We start from the raw sequence: 17,877 nt of genomic DNA, 5'->3' as shown, positions 1-17,877 counted from the left end.
TTGCTTTGAAGCTGACTTGGCAGAAATAGATTCTTCTTTTCTTTTGCCGCGAAGTCATATTTTTTCTCCGATCGGTAAATGGATCCCAACCAGGGAAGAAAAAAGTAGCTAAGAGTTTTCTTCCTTAATGGCGTAATGTAAAAGATAGCAGAGAGTAGTCAGTGTCAGTAGCTCTTCTTTTCCCGAGTGCGGGAGTAAGAGCAGAGGAAAGTCAGTCAGCCGGGTCCGGCTTTTCAACAGTATACAGAGATCTAATCGACCAAAGCCAGAATGATTCAAATACGTATTATCCGGTCCCATGCTGGACCAATGGATCCCTTCAAAACTTCCTTAGTGTTGAATAGTTGGCCAATAAAGGGTAGCTAGATCAAGTAAAGGAGAAGGAGTCGGCTACAATGTTCCAAGAGTAGACTGGACGTAGAAATCAAAATCTAGTACTGAAGTTGCTGGGCTTCTGGCTTGTAACTGCTAAACCTACGAATGAAGAAAAGTAGACGAGAAAGCGGGTACCCTCTCCTTCTAAGCTAAAGGCCATTCCTATAGGAAATATAATGGGAGAAGAGAGAGTTCCTTAAGAAGCTGATTTAGGAGGCGAACCGGTCGTTAAAGAGAATGAGAGGAAGAACTCCTTAGCCGTGTGCGACGGAGGTAAAAGACTCTCTTCTTTCTTAGGTTACACCTCTAGTTCATAAAGAAACACGAACTCCAGGAATTCCTTAGGAGCTCTAGCCCCGTTAAGAAAGAGATTTAGCCCTGAGTGAACTAGTATCGGTAGTATCGTAGTATTTACACTTTCAAGTAACTCAAACTCAAGGAAGCAGAAGGGGTTGGGCTAAACAACAAGTTTAAGAATAATAAAGTATACCCACCTAGGAACCCATCTATAGAGGGATATTCCCATGCTCTTAAATGTGTATCGCCCATAAGCCGGACCCTCTTGTGGAAGCGGGAAGGAGGATTCCCTTTCCATTTGATGGCACTCTCGCCTCATACGGCTCCTCCCTTATGTGCATAATGAAAAGAAAATTATATATATATATAATATAAAGCTTTCAATTTTATATTTAGTCTATATTAACCGGCTATACAAAGCGATATCCCTAGCTAGATTGCTTGCATAAAGAGAACGAAAAAGACTTTTTTAACTGATCCAATTGTAACTGGCCTGCCGGAAAAAACTATTCAATCGTATCAAACTCGGGAAACTCTTTAAAGGTTACTCTCACAGGCAGACAGGTATTCAAAACAAGAGGGCTCTAGATTTTAAGGGCTAACAATAAGATTCCCTGGTAGGCTTGTCTTAGGACTGGAGGAAAGAAGCGATATATTCATTACAGAAAATACTCATAAAATGGAACTCTTTGGAATCTCACTATCTATTGGCACGAAGGCTGGTACACGGTACACTCGCTATTACAAGTATTATGATATAGACCCTATGGGACAACTGCTTTCACTCCAAGTCTATTACGTTATAACTGCTTGCTTGAAAGCTTGCCCCAGGACAGGAGTGGTGGAAGGATTGTTTAAGACAAGTTAGTTTTGAATCAATCCATCAGGGATAGGTGAACCTTAGTCCCTGGCTTTTATCCCTTAACGTCCCTCCTTCATAACTTTTTTATCTATTCGGCGTCTAGGTGGAATTAGTTGGCCCGGATCTTTTGCCCTTTTTCAGCTTTTGTGCGGTTCTTTCTTGATGTTAGGTAGTTCTCTCTGCGCCCTCTGTTTGAGGTCCTCCTCGTCATTACGTATCTTTCTTTGTTGTTATCGAGCAAGTAGCGAGTCTTTCTTGGTGTTAAGTGTAATGGGTATGCGGTATGCAGATGGCGGATATTAGTTATGGCAGTCCCGCTAGGTAGCTACTAGGGTCTCTTTCTCTATGCCGCCCTGCGTTGCATGAAGAGGCGCCTAAAGCAGGGCATAAGTCAATCTAATCTTCTTAACGCCCGGGATAGTTCTTGTGTTGCCTTCCCTTAGTAGGAGGTGAGATTGGTCTTCCTATGGTCTTAGTCGGGTGTGCTTTTCTTCTTTATTCCTGTAACTTCCCTACTGCCAGCCACACCCCCGGTGTAGTAGTTCCTAACTATATAACCCACTAAAGGAATAGTTTTCTCGTTGCCATGCCAATCCGCCACGCTAAGCGGCCAAGTAAAGTCAGTGTGAAGGTTTCGAAGGAATTGAATCGGAGTAGTACCAGCTATACCGATTAAGGATCCGGAGGTCAATATTAAACCTGGAACTCTAACTCCTTTCCAAGGTCTTTACCAGTCTGGCATTTGAGTTTCTCTTTGATTTCGTCTCTAAGGCAATTTCTTTCAGGCAAATCCTTCATTTTGGAAACAGGACAAGTAATAAATGTTGACTAATCTGGCTAACATTGAACTTGGTAAAATGAAATAGTTGAATAATTGAAAAATGAGATTATTCAGGAATACACATTGAATGCTGAGATTGCGCATTAAATTTCGGGTAGTAGATCCATAATCAAAAAAGTGTTTGTGATTGTTCCAGAAGAAATGAAACAAAAGATATGGTAGAGCTAGGACAGTTATTGTATGAGGTCTACCCAATGCTAGATGCAGAGGCGCATAATAGATCGATATGAACATCATGAGCTGTCCCGTAATAAAACCAGTTGTTGCTGATACCTTCTTCTCGGTTCCTTCTTCCATAACCCGAGCTCGGAGAAGGAAGAGATAAGAGGGCCCTATGGAGAATGTGGTCAGAAATCCATAATAGAGTCCGACCACAACGACCGAATTGATTATCTTCATGCATAAGGATACTAGATTACCTAGTAGAAAATTGAAAAATCATCACAAACCTCCCTTATTTCTTTTCTATTGCAATTTCTGGATTATTATATGATGATTTTTGAACTTTCCATATATAGAAAAGAAATATAGACTAGAAACGACATCTGTTATGTCAATGATACCAAAGGGATATTAAATGAATGGAATTGGGGTATGGATGGAATATAATGAAATAGAGCCACTTTGAGTTTCCCTCTGAAATGAGGCATGGAAGGGAGCCACTACGAAGAAGTTCCGGGGGTTACGAAGGAAGCTTCTAGCTCATATTGGTCATGGGTTGAGAACAGGAATTGAACTCTATGAGATCTAATCTCCCATTGTTCCTCAGTAGCTCAGTGGTAGAGCGGTCGGCTGTTAACCGATTGGTCGTAGGTTCGAATCCTACTTGGGGAGATTGAATTTATTCTAATTCAGAATAAAGGGGCTCGCTTTGTCCGTTAAGAGTAGGTAACCCGTTCCTTGTCTTTGCATTCTATCTCATCGTATCACATTCTGCGAGATTTGAAAATCACCATTAATACCTCGGTGTAGGTCCGGGATAATCCTTTGTTCCATAGCCCTGGGGCTATTTACAACTAGACAATTAAGAATTCTCAGATGTACTAGTACTAGCACTGCATCTTTGATGCAGTCATCGATTCTCCCGAGAGGTCACAATTGCCGCGAGATATAAGAAGGCTTTTTTGTTCTGCTACTAATACTTGTACTTGCTCTGCTATTCTGCCCAAGCCAAGCCTGGCTGAGGAAGATTTACGGAGCGTAAAACAAAAAAATAGGTTGATGGGGCCGGGGCATGCTATGTGTAATGATTCCACCGTTCACAAAATCAAAAGAAAAGCCATTCCATTTCGACAAAAGACCGACACCCAAGTTCCATAGCTTTTGGTCCGCTATCCCCACCATTCTACCCCCAGAGGGAAGGGTACTTCCCCCTTGGGCCGGTTGTGGGCGAGGAGGGATTCGAACCTTTGACTGCTAGATCCAAGGCGGGTCGTTCTAAGCCTGGTGCTTTCTTTTCTTCTAAGCTTAAACCCGCTTATACTTATATAAGAATTAACTAACCAGAGGCGAGGGGATCCAGTGCTCGCTGTAGAAGAGGGTAGCATTGGAGTTCCCATCCTTTGTAGGCTATTGCCATTGTCTAACCTTTTCTTTCTCTTTCCCTTGGAGTAAAAGACTACTAATACTAAGATTAAGGCATTTAAGCAAAGTGCCCTTACATGTCGTTTGAAGTTGGAGTGCCAGGAGGCTGGGGAATACGATCCAGTCGGAGGCAATTGGAGTCTCATAAGTCCCTCAAGTTTCCGCAAGGCATATTTCAATGTAAAGTTTTATGCATGCGCAAGAGAAGTCGAAGGCTTTAGTCTGTGCCAGTCCCCGAGTAAGAAGTTTATATGAAAAGTATACTTTTTAAACCAGTGTTCCAGGTAAGGCTTTTCTATATTTCTATAGTCGCATTCCTCTGCTGTCCTCTTGTTTGAGGAGTTCCATTTTTCATCCAGTTCCTTACGAGTGTACAAATTCCCCTCCAGCCAGTCTTAAGCCAACAGTATCTTAACATCAAAAAGCCTTCTTAGAAGGGAAATTCGAACCTGTAGTCTTCAGGTCATGAGGCTGATGAGTCAGGATGGATTGAGGAGGTATTAGATGCCCGTCCAGGGAACATTTCTGGGTGTAAGGTTCAGTATTCATGGATTGGCAATGCCTGGAGTGGCCGGATCCAGCAGGGCGTAGTAGAGGAGCATCAGATGGCCAGGAGCTTTCTTCTATATCTGCTAAGTACCACGATCTTCAGCAATCAGAAGAGCCTAGTATCTCTTACTTTCCTCCGTGCCCTAGTTGACCTGGAGCATCTGGATATGTATGACTGGGGCAGCCCTGCAGTCGAGCCCTACTCATGGGCATCTCTGGCTGTGCTTGGTGGCTGGTTTCCCGAGCCATCTAAAAAATACCTGGTAACTCGATATCTACCTTTAATGTTGCTAGGCTTGCCTCGCCTCGAGGATACGAACGACCCGTCAGATTCGAACTGACATAGGTTCATCAGGCCAACACCTATCTTATACCAACAAGGGGTCGCTTTGGTTACGCAGTTCGATTAGCAGGTTGCCTTTCTACATCTGCGGGCTCACCGATTTAAAGAGTCCTCTCTCTGGACTCTCTCCAATAGACTGATTTTTCGCCTATAGAACTTCTCTAAGTTCGAGAGCTCTTGTCTCCTCACTTAAAGCGAAACCGGCCTTAAAGGGAGAGTAACTCCCTGCCTTAAACCGAGCTGGCCATTCAGAAGGTTCACTCCTATGATCTTGGCTCGAGCCTTTCCGCTCCTCTTCATTCATCGTGGGACCTACTGAACCTCGTCAACTCGTTCAAGCGGCTTTCAGCTCCTGGCCCTATCGGTCAACCGGCTTTTTTCGGCTTGATTATAAGGACAGCCCTTTCCCTAAGACATGTAAAGAAGACATGCAGCTAGGAACGGATCTTAGTAATGGCTTGGTTTCAGCTTTGAATTCTTTTATTCATCTGGAATGAACCTACGTATGGTATGGAATGCTTTCACGATATGAAGTAGTTTAGAGAAAGAAAGTGGGTAAATAAATGAATCACTTCCTTTGGCCGCTATCACAACTTGCAATGAGTTTCGATTATACGTACTACGCTTCTCTAATCCAATCTCAAGGAGTGGCTTTTACGAACCTTCAACTCTTTTATTAGCTGCCAGGCTATCGATTCTATTTTATTTCGGGCTGGAAGATTGGGAATGATTGGTAGCTCAGTGAGACGAAGAAGGCAGGGAGGGAATCCCTAAAAGGCCAATGGGTCCAGGTCCAATCGACGGTGTGCATCAAGGCTCGCCACCAAATGTCACAACACTTCCATTCCTTCTTTTTTCTTCTTAGTGACATAAAAAGTCTTACTTTTTCCACTATAGGAGAAAAAAAAGAAATGATTGCTTCCGAAGGGCCTTCGCATGAAGCTCCTACCTTCGAATTAATGGTAGCTTATTTGGCTGTAAGTTCATCTTTAAACTCTTTCTTTTAGGTTTTCTTCTAACCTCAGTCTTAGTGCCAATCTTAATGCTTTCTCTTTCTTCCAATCCCCGATCTATTTCTCGAGTATGAGCCTTGCTTCGAGGGAATCCGCAGCAGGCACGGAGGGCTTAGACTATTTCGAAATTGCCAGCGGAGACACTGCTCACGATGAGAGTTTGTTGCTGAAGCACTTTTCTGCGAGTCTTTCAGGTGTCGCATTCGATCTAGAGAAAAGAAAAGCTATTCTTCTTAGCAGTTGAACAATGAATCACCCCCCGGTCCGTCTCTATGCTGAATTACTGATTTTTCCCTTCTTCCCTCTGTGAACGTACCGAACCTTCATCCTTTATTATGCGCATTCGCTAGAGAAGGAATCTAGATAGCCATCAACCTTATGGCTGAGATTACCTAGACGTTAGATGCCTCAATTGGCATTCTAGTGGGCTTTTTATTTGCCTTTAGCCGGGTTGGAATCGTAGCATACGTTCCAGCTACTCGTCCTGGATGATATAATTCGACGCATCTTGCAATTCAGTCTGAATCTGAACTCAATGATTGCAAGTCCAATATCGGTTGTTCTCCCTATTATCCCAGCTACTATATCGCAAGATCCGTTGTTCTTTCTTTTCTCGAACGCCATCAAGGGGACCCGCCGTCTCCACTCCCCTTCCCCCAGCCAAGTAACCTTCCTTCCTATGCCTTGATGTCCTGGCTGGGGGCCTCCTTTCTCTGTGCTTTTTGTGCACATTGAAAGTACCCTTTTTCCTATTTCTCTCGCACACATTGAACTTTGTCCAGAAGACGGGAATGCAAATGAGATCCACAATGCAATCATTGTATGGCAGATAGCAATCAAGTTGGCCTCTCTGTCTTACCTTCTGTGGAGGAATGCCTTACAGGCCAACAACAGGAACAAAGACATACCACCGGGGTCCCCTCCAGCTTACCCACCCACCGTACGTAAACGGATTACTAACTGAACTCATATCCCTTCGATCGATGGACCATAGACCGGAGGCAGAACGAGCCAACATTGACCAGCTGCGTGAAGTACCTGAATTGGTTACTTCAATGTACGAGAAGATGAGCGCTTCAACAGCAGCCTCCTTTGCAGCAAGCTTTGTCAGCATCCTTTCTTTCCACGTGATGTGAGATGCAAGACTTTCATGGCCTTCCCTCTCTTTCTTTAGAAGAAGGTTTGTGACATGATAAACATGCTTTGATTGCACTATATTCTAATCTTTTTCTCCACGCTGGACGTGGTTTTTCTTTGAACAAGCCTTGTGACTCTTGTTACTACAGCTTGTTACTAAAGAATGCCATACTATCGAAGCGAGATGAAGTAAGGGAAGAGTTCCGACAAAGCGATTGATGAGTACGGGGCAGGACCAAAACTAACAGGGGGACGTAGGACATCTTTATTTAAAGGAAGAACTAAAAGCTAGAAGAAAGATAACCGGGAATCGAACTAATGGCCGTGGATGTGGGTATCCTCTTCTACTAATGATATTCTTGTAAGGGACATTGGCAGGCTTCATTCCTAGCATCCATGCGTGTTTTACTATTTATTTAGAAAGGCTGCTTTTAGCTCTTTTCACGACTCTGCTGCTATGGAATCCGCCCCGAACACTTTCCTGACAAAAACTTTGCTTGATTAGGGATTAGGCTTAGGGAAGGTTTAGCCTAGAAAAAAGAAAGGAACTTCAATCTCGCCGATTGTCCTTTCAATGGGACATGAAACTGAATGCACTCGTTAGGATAAATACCCAGCACCTTGGGCTGAGAAAGAGCTCGTGAGTGAGGTAGCGAAGCTATTAGCTAAGCTATACGCTACCTTACCTTATGTAGATGGCCGATCTAGAGTACGTTGCTTTTTAGACAACGACCCCTCCCTCACAGGGTCATCCAAACCCTGTAAAGAGACTAAGAAGTCTGTGCCAGTATACCCGTCAAGAAGATAACCCCCTAAAAGGGGCTCAAAGGAAGGCAACACTTCAGGACGATAGTCCAAGCCCATTTCTTAGACTAAATCGTAACACTTCCACATTAGACCAAAACGGATAAGATTTCCATCCTTCCGAGATGAATTCCGATTCTTGATACTGGTATAGGTAAGGCAAGTCGCTTACCTTATTCTAAGGGCTTTCCTGTCTTTCAGTTGAAAGCTCACAAGGATAAATCCCGGAAGTCGAAGTCGGAAGAGGATCTGATTTCGGAGCTAACACCGTTCGTAAAGAGAGTATGAAATTAAGATGCTAAGCCGTTCGCGTCTTCAAGGGGAGATTTTTATAAGCTCACCGGCAAAGCCGTGCGTTCCTTTGCTTTCTTTTATTATACGATAATAGCACTCGAAAATCCCACTAACAACCTATTCTATACCAGCAGATGAAATAACTGCCTATTCTTGAACAAGAACCATGGCATGAGATGCCTCTTCCTTCGGCGAGTAGGGGGATTTCTTTTAGCACAACCAATTTATAGCCCAAGGAAAGGAAGAAGGGAGGAACAAAGCCTTCTTGACTTAAGCTGACAGACCTTTTCCCATGTCAGTGCACCCATCTGTATCCACTTCGTCCAATGCAAGAGATTCTTCTTATTCTTCCGCGGCAGGAGATTAATTACTTTTGCGTGGGGCCTAAAAGCAGCTATATATAGGTCTGGTGCTTCATCTTGCAAATGAAAGGCTTTTTCAACTGAATCAACCGGCAGGGCAGGCCGGAGGGGATCATCCCCCTTTTATTTATGATTCTTCCTCTTCTTTCTCATATCGAGACTCTAAGGCAAAGACTTCTCTTAAAAGAGAAGCTTATGAAGGCCTTTAATCACTTTCTGGTAGTAGGAGGGAGAAAGAACAGTTATTGGTAGCTACTGATTCCATTGCCGGATAAACTTTCCGGGGTTCCACTTTAAGGATAAAGAACTGGGCTAAGGTAGCTAAGAAGGTGGGCCTGACAGCGCTTGTCGTGGGTAACCGGGAATGATCGAGTAGATTGTGCAGCTTGTAAATGATGCTTGCTTCATGGAATATCGGTTAAGGTAAGGCCTATTTGGGCTACTATAAGGAGAAGCAATATAAAGGAGGTTTCCCTCGCGACACTGAAAGGGGTATTCGGAGTTTGATTAGAGGTGGTACCCGGTTAGGAGCCCTTCTCTATTCAGTGCTCTATCCCCACTTATTATAACTCTTGCGCTAGTCCTAATTAGGAGAGTTCGATAAGCTTTTCACTCCTAACCACAAGTCATCCAACAAAGCAATCCTTTACTTTATATAAAGAAAGGGTTCGGTCCTCCACTAGGTATTACCCTAAATTTAACCCGCTTATGGTTAGCTCACCGAGTTTCGGGTGAGCGTCTTCAAACCTTCACTGAAGGCTTTGTTCTAACAAGATTCTAGGAAAATGCCTTCTATCGCCTTATTGAAGATTCCGCGAGACAACTCGGCCTTAGTTAGCCCGAAAGCGCCTTCTCTTATATCAAAAGGTAAAGAGTTCCCAAGCGGTACATCTTAATGAAAGACTTGAGCATAACTGTCAATCCTCCCATCCGCCAACGCCTGGTCGACCTCTCCTGATGTATCTGTCAGTGAAGGAAGCATCCATGAGTTGTGCCCTTGGTCAGCACGATGAAACGGGTAGGAAAGAAAGAGCCATATACTATCTCAACAAGAAGTTCACTGATTATGAGGCAAGGTATAAGGTTCTAGAAAATACCTGTTTAGCTCTTACATGGGCCTCGAAAGGCCTACACCACTACATGTTGAACTATACGACCATGCTGATTGCAAGGATGGACCCGCTGAAGTATCTATTATAAAAGACAGCCTCACGGGCGTTGCGTCCAAATGGTAGATGGAGCAGGACCGCTCTCATGTCCGCAAATGGAAGCATCTTGCTGATGCTTTCCTCACCTCAAGCAGTACAAGTACAATCTTGATACGGCCCCTGATGGCATGGGGCTTCAAAGCATGGAGAAGAAGAGCACGGAGACTTTAAAAGAAGATGCCCAAGGATGGATAGAAATGGCTGCCCAAGTCCTGCCTCCCTTGACTGAAAAAGAGATGGTGGCCACCTTTCTCACTACTCTCCCTTCTCCTTTCTACGATCGCATGGTTGGCAATCTTTCCACACATTTTGCTGCCCTTGTGATGATCGGAGAGAAGAGAAGATTGAGCAAGGTGTGAAGAGCAGTCAAATTGCTGATAGCTCGACAGAAGCCTCCAAGAAGTCCACTTATGGGAATAAGAGAGAAGGAGAGGTGCAGTAGGTCAATCACGATAGACAGGCTAGAAGAAGGCCTCGTCCCATTTCAAGCAGTAAGCCTCAATCAATCCAACCAAGCCAAAGAGCACCAGTATATCAGACTCAGCAATAGCACCCATACCCAGTTCCTTTCCCATATGTAGCCAAGACATCTAATCTGACCTATGCCTATCCATTCCCTTCACAGCCTTTACGTTTACTTGGTCTCTAGTTCAGAAATAATTAAGTACATGTTGTCCAGACCAAAGGGTGAGTAGGAAAGTGGACGTTGGTACTTTTTTTCTATACAATACGTACCCCGAAAGGAAGTAAAGGGGAAAACACTGGCCGATTTGATGGATCACCTGAGCATAGATATATCCCCTTCATATCAAGACCGACTTGATGTTTAAGTAGAAGCTTTGTCCCTACGACCAGTCTTCTGCTTTTGAACCTGAGACCCGGCCCGGCACTTTGAATAGTAATCAGCTCCATTTGCGGCACATGCTTGATGGGTGCATGCACTTGGCACTTTTCACATTTTAACACCAGCTCATACGCATCTCTGTACATGGTCGGCCTGTAATACCCAAGCCGAATAGCCTTCTTTGCTAACATGCGTGCTCCAACATGGTCTCCGCAGGAGCCGAAGTGAATTTCTTTCAACACGTATTCTGCCAGCCTCGGCCCAACACACCTTAGCCAAGGCATGAGATAAGATTTCTTGTACAAAACACCATTTTTCAGCACGTACATAGGAGCTTTGATTTTCATTTTCCTTGCCTCAGGCAACTTACCCGAACTGAGATACTCAATAAAGAGGTTCATCCAGTTCTTTTCTTCTTATGAAATTATGTTAACATGATGTTCATCAATAATACTCCGCCCTGCCAGAACTTCCACCAAAACTTTCCTTGTCAAGTGTGCGTAGGCAGAGGAGGCTAGCTTGCTCAGGGCGTCCGCCCTTTTATTCTGAGATCGGGGAATGCGGTCTATGGTAAATTCTTCAAACTCAGCCATCAAATCTTGAACTTTTTGGAGGTACCTTTTCATCATGAGGTCTTTTGCTGCGTAGCCCCCCATTACTTGATTTACTACGAGCTGAGAGTCACTGTAAGCCCGTAACTTGGTTACCCCCATTTTCAAGGCCAATTTCAGTCCGGCAATGAGCGCTTCATACTCCGCTTCGTTGTTTGAGGCTTTGAACTCAAAACGGAGTGCATAGGTGAGCTCGTGCCCATCCGGACTGATCAAAATGAATCCAGCACCCGCTCCCTACTTCTTTTTTCTTTCATGCTACGGCTGCTTCTTTCATCCTGATGAGCTAGCCGATGCAATTGCATCTTGCGAAGGGAAATCTTACTCTTGAATCCGCTGGTTATAGAAAAAGAATCGAGCCAGAAGAGAAAGTCACAGACATATGAACAAGTTGTTCTTTTATACCTTTGGCAGAGCAAAGTTTATATTAGAGCGGAGCTGATATCAGAGCCTAACGGTGATTTGGCTTGTGGGAGAACTAGTATCACAACAAAGTTTGTATCCGCGCGAGACAGCTTTTGATGTGGGAAAGTTTTCACTTAAGTAAGATTGCTCGAAAGGAATGATTACAGTTTCGTGGTACAAAGTGTGAGTTGTTGATTAACATTGGTTCCTTGAGTGCTAACTACATCAAGGCCTTTGTTGAGTGACTACTTCGGCTATGCGAGCTACATGAGATATACGAGGGAATGAGCCCTACAGTGCAGCGGACCGCACTCAGAGACAATTTGGGCTTAATCTTGGTTTCGGATGGCAAGATGCTTGGCCGTGCCAAATCTATGTTGTTGGCTATCTTCTTGTGGGCTAGTTGAGACTTGTCCTACTTATTGGCTACGTTCAGCAGCTACAGAGCAGTCTTTCGAGTTCGGATTAGTTGATGGCTTGGTGCACGGTTTCATGAGGTATTCAGGGGCGTGCTTATTTCAGAGACTGAGTTATCAGCAAAACATCGGGATGCTAGGAAACTTCCAGTATATCATTCTTAGTCTTTGGTTACCTTGTATAGGGGGCGGAGGCACCTACAGGACATGTTGGCAAAGAAAACGCCAAGTGGTGAGGGGGAACCACGCTAGCCTAGAGGGGCGATAGCCATGTCGTGGGATCAATGCCAAGACTACTTCCTACTAGATGAGACGCGCAGGGGCGCATTGAGGGAAGACCTTAAGGGAAGAAGGCACGAGATCGAGATGGGTACTAAGCTAACCGAGGGTGAAGACCAGTGGGTTGAGGCACTACGGGAAGCACTATCCGAGATTCTCAGAGTGGGTTCCAAGCTTGAGTGGGGGAGACCACCAGGCACCGAGATTGAGGCAAATGAGGCAAGATGCTAGTTCTGATCAGTGTGAACGGGGTAGCACTACAACTCGATGGTTGTTCAGTCGAGGCACTAGTACATGGCTTCTGTGGGCATTCCAACCATGAGGGTGACTTGCTTGCAGGCACAAGGGTCAGTACAGGGTGAAGACTGGGGTCAGACACATCAGTGAATTTGAGGCAAAGATGAGCAGAATGCTAAGACCTCTTGGTGAGGCATCGAGTATTTGAGTTCAGAGGTACATAAGGATATGAGCCAAGACCCCCGAGAGTGGAGGCACATTACTAGACAGAGGCAAGCCTAGAGAGGCCTTGTACAGTAAGGGTCAGTGACAGCCACGCGAGACGAGATTGGGTTCAGAGGAACGCTCAAGAGTGAGCATGTTGGCAAGAGTGTCGCAGTTATAGTCCAGAGTAGACCGAGAGGATCCTGGGGTAGTTCCGATGGCTACCGACACTTGAGTCGCCAAGAGGGCAGTTTGTTTAGAGTTTAGTTATTTAGAGTTACCAGAGGGCATTTGAACAATGGGTGCTATAAGAATATAGTTGATCCGAGGGTCACGTCCTGAGGGGCGCACTTCCAACCGAGTTTGTCCAAGAGTGGGCTAGAAACGGCACTTGAGGAGGGAGACAGACAACGCTGGACTGGGTGTGAGCCAGAAGAGCAGAGTAAGAACTTCAAGTCAGTGCTCTTCATTATGGTCTTGGAAGGACCTTGTTGCCGAGGGTGGCAAACAGAGTGAGTCCCAAAGGGAACAGAGTTGAGTTAAGTGCATGGAGAGCTTGCCCATTTCAAGAGACATGGTGGGATGATGGCCAACTTGTCTCAGACCTAGAGTGGTCGTCTCAAGCAGAGACAATGCTCAGTGGAGCTAAGTAGAGAAGACCTAGAGGGTCAAATCCGAGAGGGGCAGGCGAAAACTCCGCTGTTCCCCCTCTAGATCAGCCTATTCTTTTTTTTTCATCGGTATTGAACCCAACTAGCGGAAAGGGTGAATGTGAATTCAAAGATGCTATTGCGCCTCTTTCTTGCATTGAATAGTAATCTTGGGTAATGGTCATAGACCCAGATCAATATCTATTTAGATTTGAAACTGATAGAATGCAAAAGCCCTGCCCTGTTCTTCGCCGGTGCGTATCAATGGGGTTGCCAATCCAGCCACTCCGTCGTACATGAGAGGGTCTGCCTCGGCTTCTGGTTTGCCTCCTCGGCCTCCGAGCCTCAAACTGTGTGCGTCTGATCCCACACCTTCACCTGCCAAGACCTTTTCTCGCTCCTCGAGTTCGGGAGATATGGGAATGGATTTTATCAAGGAAGAAACTCCCAATTCAATGGATGGGAAACAGAGGTAGAGATGAGATAGTTATTGCAGCTGAAGGAAGCTAGCCACAAGGAAGGAGAACTCTTAGATCCGGACCCCAGTCCACGACTATATTCTCATCCCTTTCTGGTCTCTTCTATCAATCATGGGAGTTACTTTCATTACGAGCAAAGAAGCAAGGCTTTCCTTGTGCGAAAGCCGGTCCGGCCCCTTCATAAAGTAAAGAGGCGGGCAGGCTCGGGCAACGTAATTTTTTTTAGCTTATGGGGGGTAGAAATGCATCTTAATATCTTTCTTTCATCCCAAGGTGAACGTACCTTGTTCAATTTCTCCACTTCGCTGACGCCACCACACCACAAGAGAGCATTGTCGGTGAGGAATAAGGTAAGGAGATCTTTATAGCATCGTCCTCCACTTGTCAGCTCTCGTCTCAGCTGCAGTTGTTCTCTGGCAGGGACTAGACCATTTGGCTACCTACGCCTTTGCTTGCCTTTCTTCGTCCGTATACTGCTTTCTCTGGTCTGTCCTCGGATCGCCCTTACTCAACCTCTTCCTTTTCCTTTCATATTGTATAATAAGAGAAAGGCTGATCCAAAGCTATGAAAGAAGACTCCCTAATATAATAAAACCTTACACTTTTTTCTTTCTCATTCGGAAAGGATCAGTCCCACACTTTGACTTCAATGATGGGAACACCCCGGCGCTCCAATGAACAAAAATTCTCCGCCTTACTATATTTAGTATAGTGGTCAATCCCTCGGGAGTTAGATTCGTAACTTAATGTTATGTTCACGCGGCGATACTCTATCTTTCCAAGAGTACTACCCTGTACCTAGTCTATGTCTGGGGAGCATACTTGACAGGAGATAGACACAGGCGGTAGAGAGGTCCCCCACTTCGATTCCCGCCCCGTTAGCATCTCCGATCCGAGATAAGGGATTACTCCGTTAGGTCTTTTCGGTCTGGAGCCGGCCGGTAATGGACCTACTTACCTTCCTTGTAGACCAGCTGCGGAGCTAACCCCTGTTCTATTGGTTTGGTGGTTGCTACCAAGACGATTTCTTTATGCCCATCAAAGGTTTGAAGACGTGAGACCGGAATTCAATTCCACGACTACAAGCGGGAGAGGAAGGAGAGATGCTAATCCACGAAAAACGATACGAGAAATTCGAAAGAACTCATATACGGAACGAGGGCGACCCGTGGAAATACATCGGTTTCTTACTCGTGCAAATTCTTGGCAACTTGGACAACAACTAACGATGTTTGTCCCGGATATCACTAGGTAAATATTAATTTACAAAAGGCTCTATAAAGCTTTCGTCTCAATTCATATTTAGCCGTGAGCAATCTACGTTTGTCATCTCGTAGATTTCGCTTCCCCGACATCTTACTGAGTTTCCCCCTCATCTTTTTGCAAAAAGCCGCTCCACGGTGGTAAAGTCTCATCTCTAATCTAAAAAGAGATTCAAGTTCCGGACGGCTCCTAGAATCCGGCGATATGGAACGCTTTGCCGTGTACCGAAATTGGCAATTTGGGTCAGATAACCCGCGTAAGTGTCCTCACTAAAGGCACGTCCATCCGGGTAGAAAATAAAGCTCCGGATCTGATGTCTTTTTTCAAGGACAACTTGCGGGGAATACCCGTCCGCCACAAGTGCGGCCTCTATGTGCCTTTCGATTGCCAGTTGACTCCGGACGAAGGAGTCGAGTTTTCGCTCGTTATAAGACATCCCCCGCCAATTCGTCCCCAATCGATCAGCGAGCTCTGCTCGCCGGGTGTTCTCATCGAGCAGCGGAAGCTCCAGTTCGTTCCAGATCTGGTCTTGCGTTATTTCTTGATTTGCCCCAGAGCCAGAGGAACCTTCACCGCCAACCCCTACCCCTCCACCAGAGAATGACATTGTCCCGGTCCTGACAATATCACGTAGATGCGTATTGGTCGGTACAATGACCCGATTCTCCACTTCCATTGCTGGTAAGTGGTTGAATCCTTCCACATTGAGGGATGTACTTTCTGGAACTTGCGGTAGCGTTTCTTGCGCCGCGTTTAAAAAAGGCTCTACGGCTGACAAAAGTTCATCAACAAACATGAGTTGTCTTTATCAGTATCTATAGAATAAGCACTGTGAACTATCTGCTTCAAAAAGAGAGTTTTGGGGCCTAACGTTGTGGTTGTTCCCTCTCCTTTCAATCGAGCTCAATTACATCGATCCTCTCCTGACCAAGAAAAAGAAGTTGAAGAGGCATCTTCCATTCATATCGATTTGGGTTTTTCTGCACCATATTTGGATCTGCCTCTTCTTCGATCCGGAATTCCCAGCAAATCCTTGACTCCTCGAATACAATGGGATTTCACACCTGGCGAATCTTTCACTCTACCCCCTCTTATTAAGACCGTAGAATGTTCCTGCAAATTATGACCTTCGCCTGGAATGTGAGCAAATATATCATGTCGATTGCTTAACCGTACTTTGGCTATCTTACGTAGAGCTGAATTAGGTTTTTTCGGTGTTCTCGTTGAAACACGTGGGCATACTCCTTCCTTCTGGGGACATTGATCCAAAGCTCGAGTACGGTCCGTGCGCTGTTTTTCTTCTCTACCATGACGAATCAATTGATTTAATGTAGGCATTGCTCTTTCCTTTGTCCTTCCCCCGATTCTTGCCCTATCACTAGTGGTTACTCCCGATCCAAAGCACCCCTTTTCCATTCATAGAGAGATCCAATCGTCAAAATCAATAAAAAGGCCATCATGGACCAAGATCCAAACGGATCAATCTTGTTGGGAGGTACTGCCCAAGGAAAGAAAAAGGTTACTTCCGGATCAGGAATAATAAATAAAATTGAAACAAGATAAAATCGTATATCAAAACGACTTCTGGCATCACCGGAAGGATCGAAACCACATTCGTAGGCCGACAATTTTTCTGGATAGGTCGAACTATTGGAAGCAAATGGAAAAGGAACACCGAGTGGGATCAAAGAAACTAGCGGACTCATCACTAAATAGATAGAAATAGGTGCAAATTCTGACATCACCACAGCCCACTTGGTTCTCTCGCTCCTTGCTCGCGGAGCAGCATACCGGAAAAAAAAATCACCAAACAAACTTCATAAGATAAGAAAAGAACGAATTTCTCAAAATCTACCACCCATGAATTAATTTGATTAATTCGAAAGCTTCTTCCCAATAGCTGCTATAAAATCCACACTCCACAAGGTTAGAGTAGACATCTGATAGATAAGAGGAGTCTAGCACCTCTTCTTCCCCAATCACCATCTGGATAAATTCTTGGAGAGACCAGTTGGATGGCAAGTCTACTCCTATTTCGTCTAATTTCCCTTGAAAGAAATTAGAGATATTATAGAATGTTTCATTCAGATCTTGTGGAGAAGAAGAAGGCAGCTCATTTTGGACCCCAGTGGATGCATCAGAAGAGGAACTATTGGAAAGAGCTCGGCTTGCTGCATTACTTGTTTCATACCCAAGATCTGAAATAGAATTAGAAACTTCTAGTTCTATTAAAGCATCTTGTGTAAGGGGTTGTGGGTTAAGGTTCGAGCTATACTGATTAATAGATAGAGTTTTTGGTAGTGCTCTCATTGTTTTTCTTTCCGGGACTAGTCTTCTCGGCTGGAATCATAAATGTGCGTTACGGTGTCGAGTCTCAAAATGGATCTTTTTCGTCCAGAGAAACTTCATTAGATTTGAACAACATAGAAGGACTGCAGCCTCGCTTGCAACCCCCCCCCTGCCTTCCTTGTTCAATTCAAGTAGTTCAAAAGTTAAGGGGCGTAGTGAAAGAAAGTTTTTGGGGAAAGAGATCCTTAAAAGCAAAGAGATTCCATCCAGCAAGACAGTTCTATTATACGGCAATACTAGATTGGCGAGACAAGACCAGCTGTAGCAACTGGAGGACGGGATAACATATCTGCTATCTCGTTTTGAGCACCTTATTTATATTAAATGGAACTGCTGTATAAATCCCATCCAACGGGCCTTTCGTGATTGCTGTAGTTTGGAAGGCTGCAGTTCGCCGATGAGAATAATGCACAATCCTTTCCTCGCTCACCTTCGAAGAGTTCAATTCTCATTCAAAGCATACTAAGGGCA

The 17,877-nt window shown here is 44.8% G+C and overlaps 2 protein-coding genes and 1 non-coding gene across 3 annotated transcripts; 1 reads left to right on the top strand and 2 right to left on the bottom strand.

Moving 5' to 3' along the window:
- Positions 1-3,137: 3,137 nt before the first annotated feature.
- TRNAN-GUU lies at positions 3,138-3,209 on the top strand. Its single transcript has one exon. It is a non-coding gene; the product is annotated as a tRNA-Asn (tRNA).
- Positions 3,210-15,653: 12,444 nt separating this feature from the next.
- Positions 15,654-16,416, bottom strand: LOC113777733 (ribosomal protein S12, mitochondrial). The gene has a single exon (XM_027322915.1). The coding sequence runs from the start codon at positions 16,393-16,395 to the stop codon at positions 16,018-16,020; it is 378 nt and encodes a 125-aa protein (XP_027178716.1). The 5' UTR covers positions 16,396-16,416; the 3' UTR covers positions 15,654-16,017.
- A 1-nt stretch (position 16,417) lies between these two features.
- LOC113777734 (NADH-ubiquinone oxidoreductase chain 3) lies at positions 16,418-17,622 on the bottom strand. Its single transcript, XM_027322916.1, has one exon. The coding sequence runs from the start codon at positions 16,797-16,799 to the stop codon at positions 16,443-16,445; it is 357 nt and encodes a 118-aa protein (XP_027178717.1). The 5' UTR covers positions 16,800-17,622; the 3' UTR covers positions 16,418-16,442.
- Between the last annotated feature and the right edge of the window lie 255 nt (positions 17,623-17,877).

Source organism: Coffea eugenioides, chromosome 7, assembly GCF_003713205.1.
Source record: "Coffea eugenioides isolate CCC68of chromosome 7, Ceug_1.0, whole genome shotgun sequence".
In the NCBI taxonomy this organism is placed as follows: domain Eukaryota; kingdom Viridiplantae; phylum Streptophyta; class Magnoliopsida; order Gentianales; family Rubiaceae; genus Coffea; species Coffea eugenioides.
This window is presented reverse-complemented; position numbering and strand designations above follow the sequence as displayed.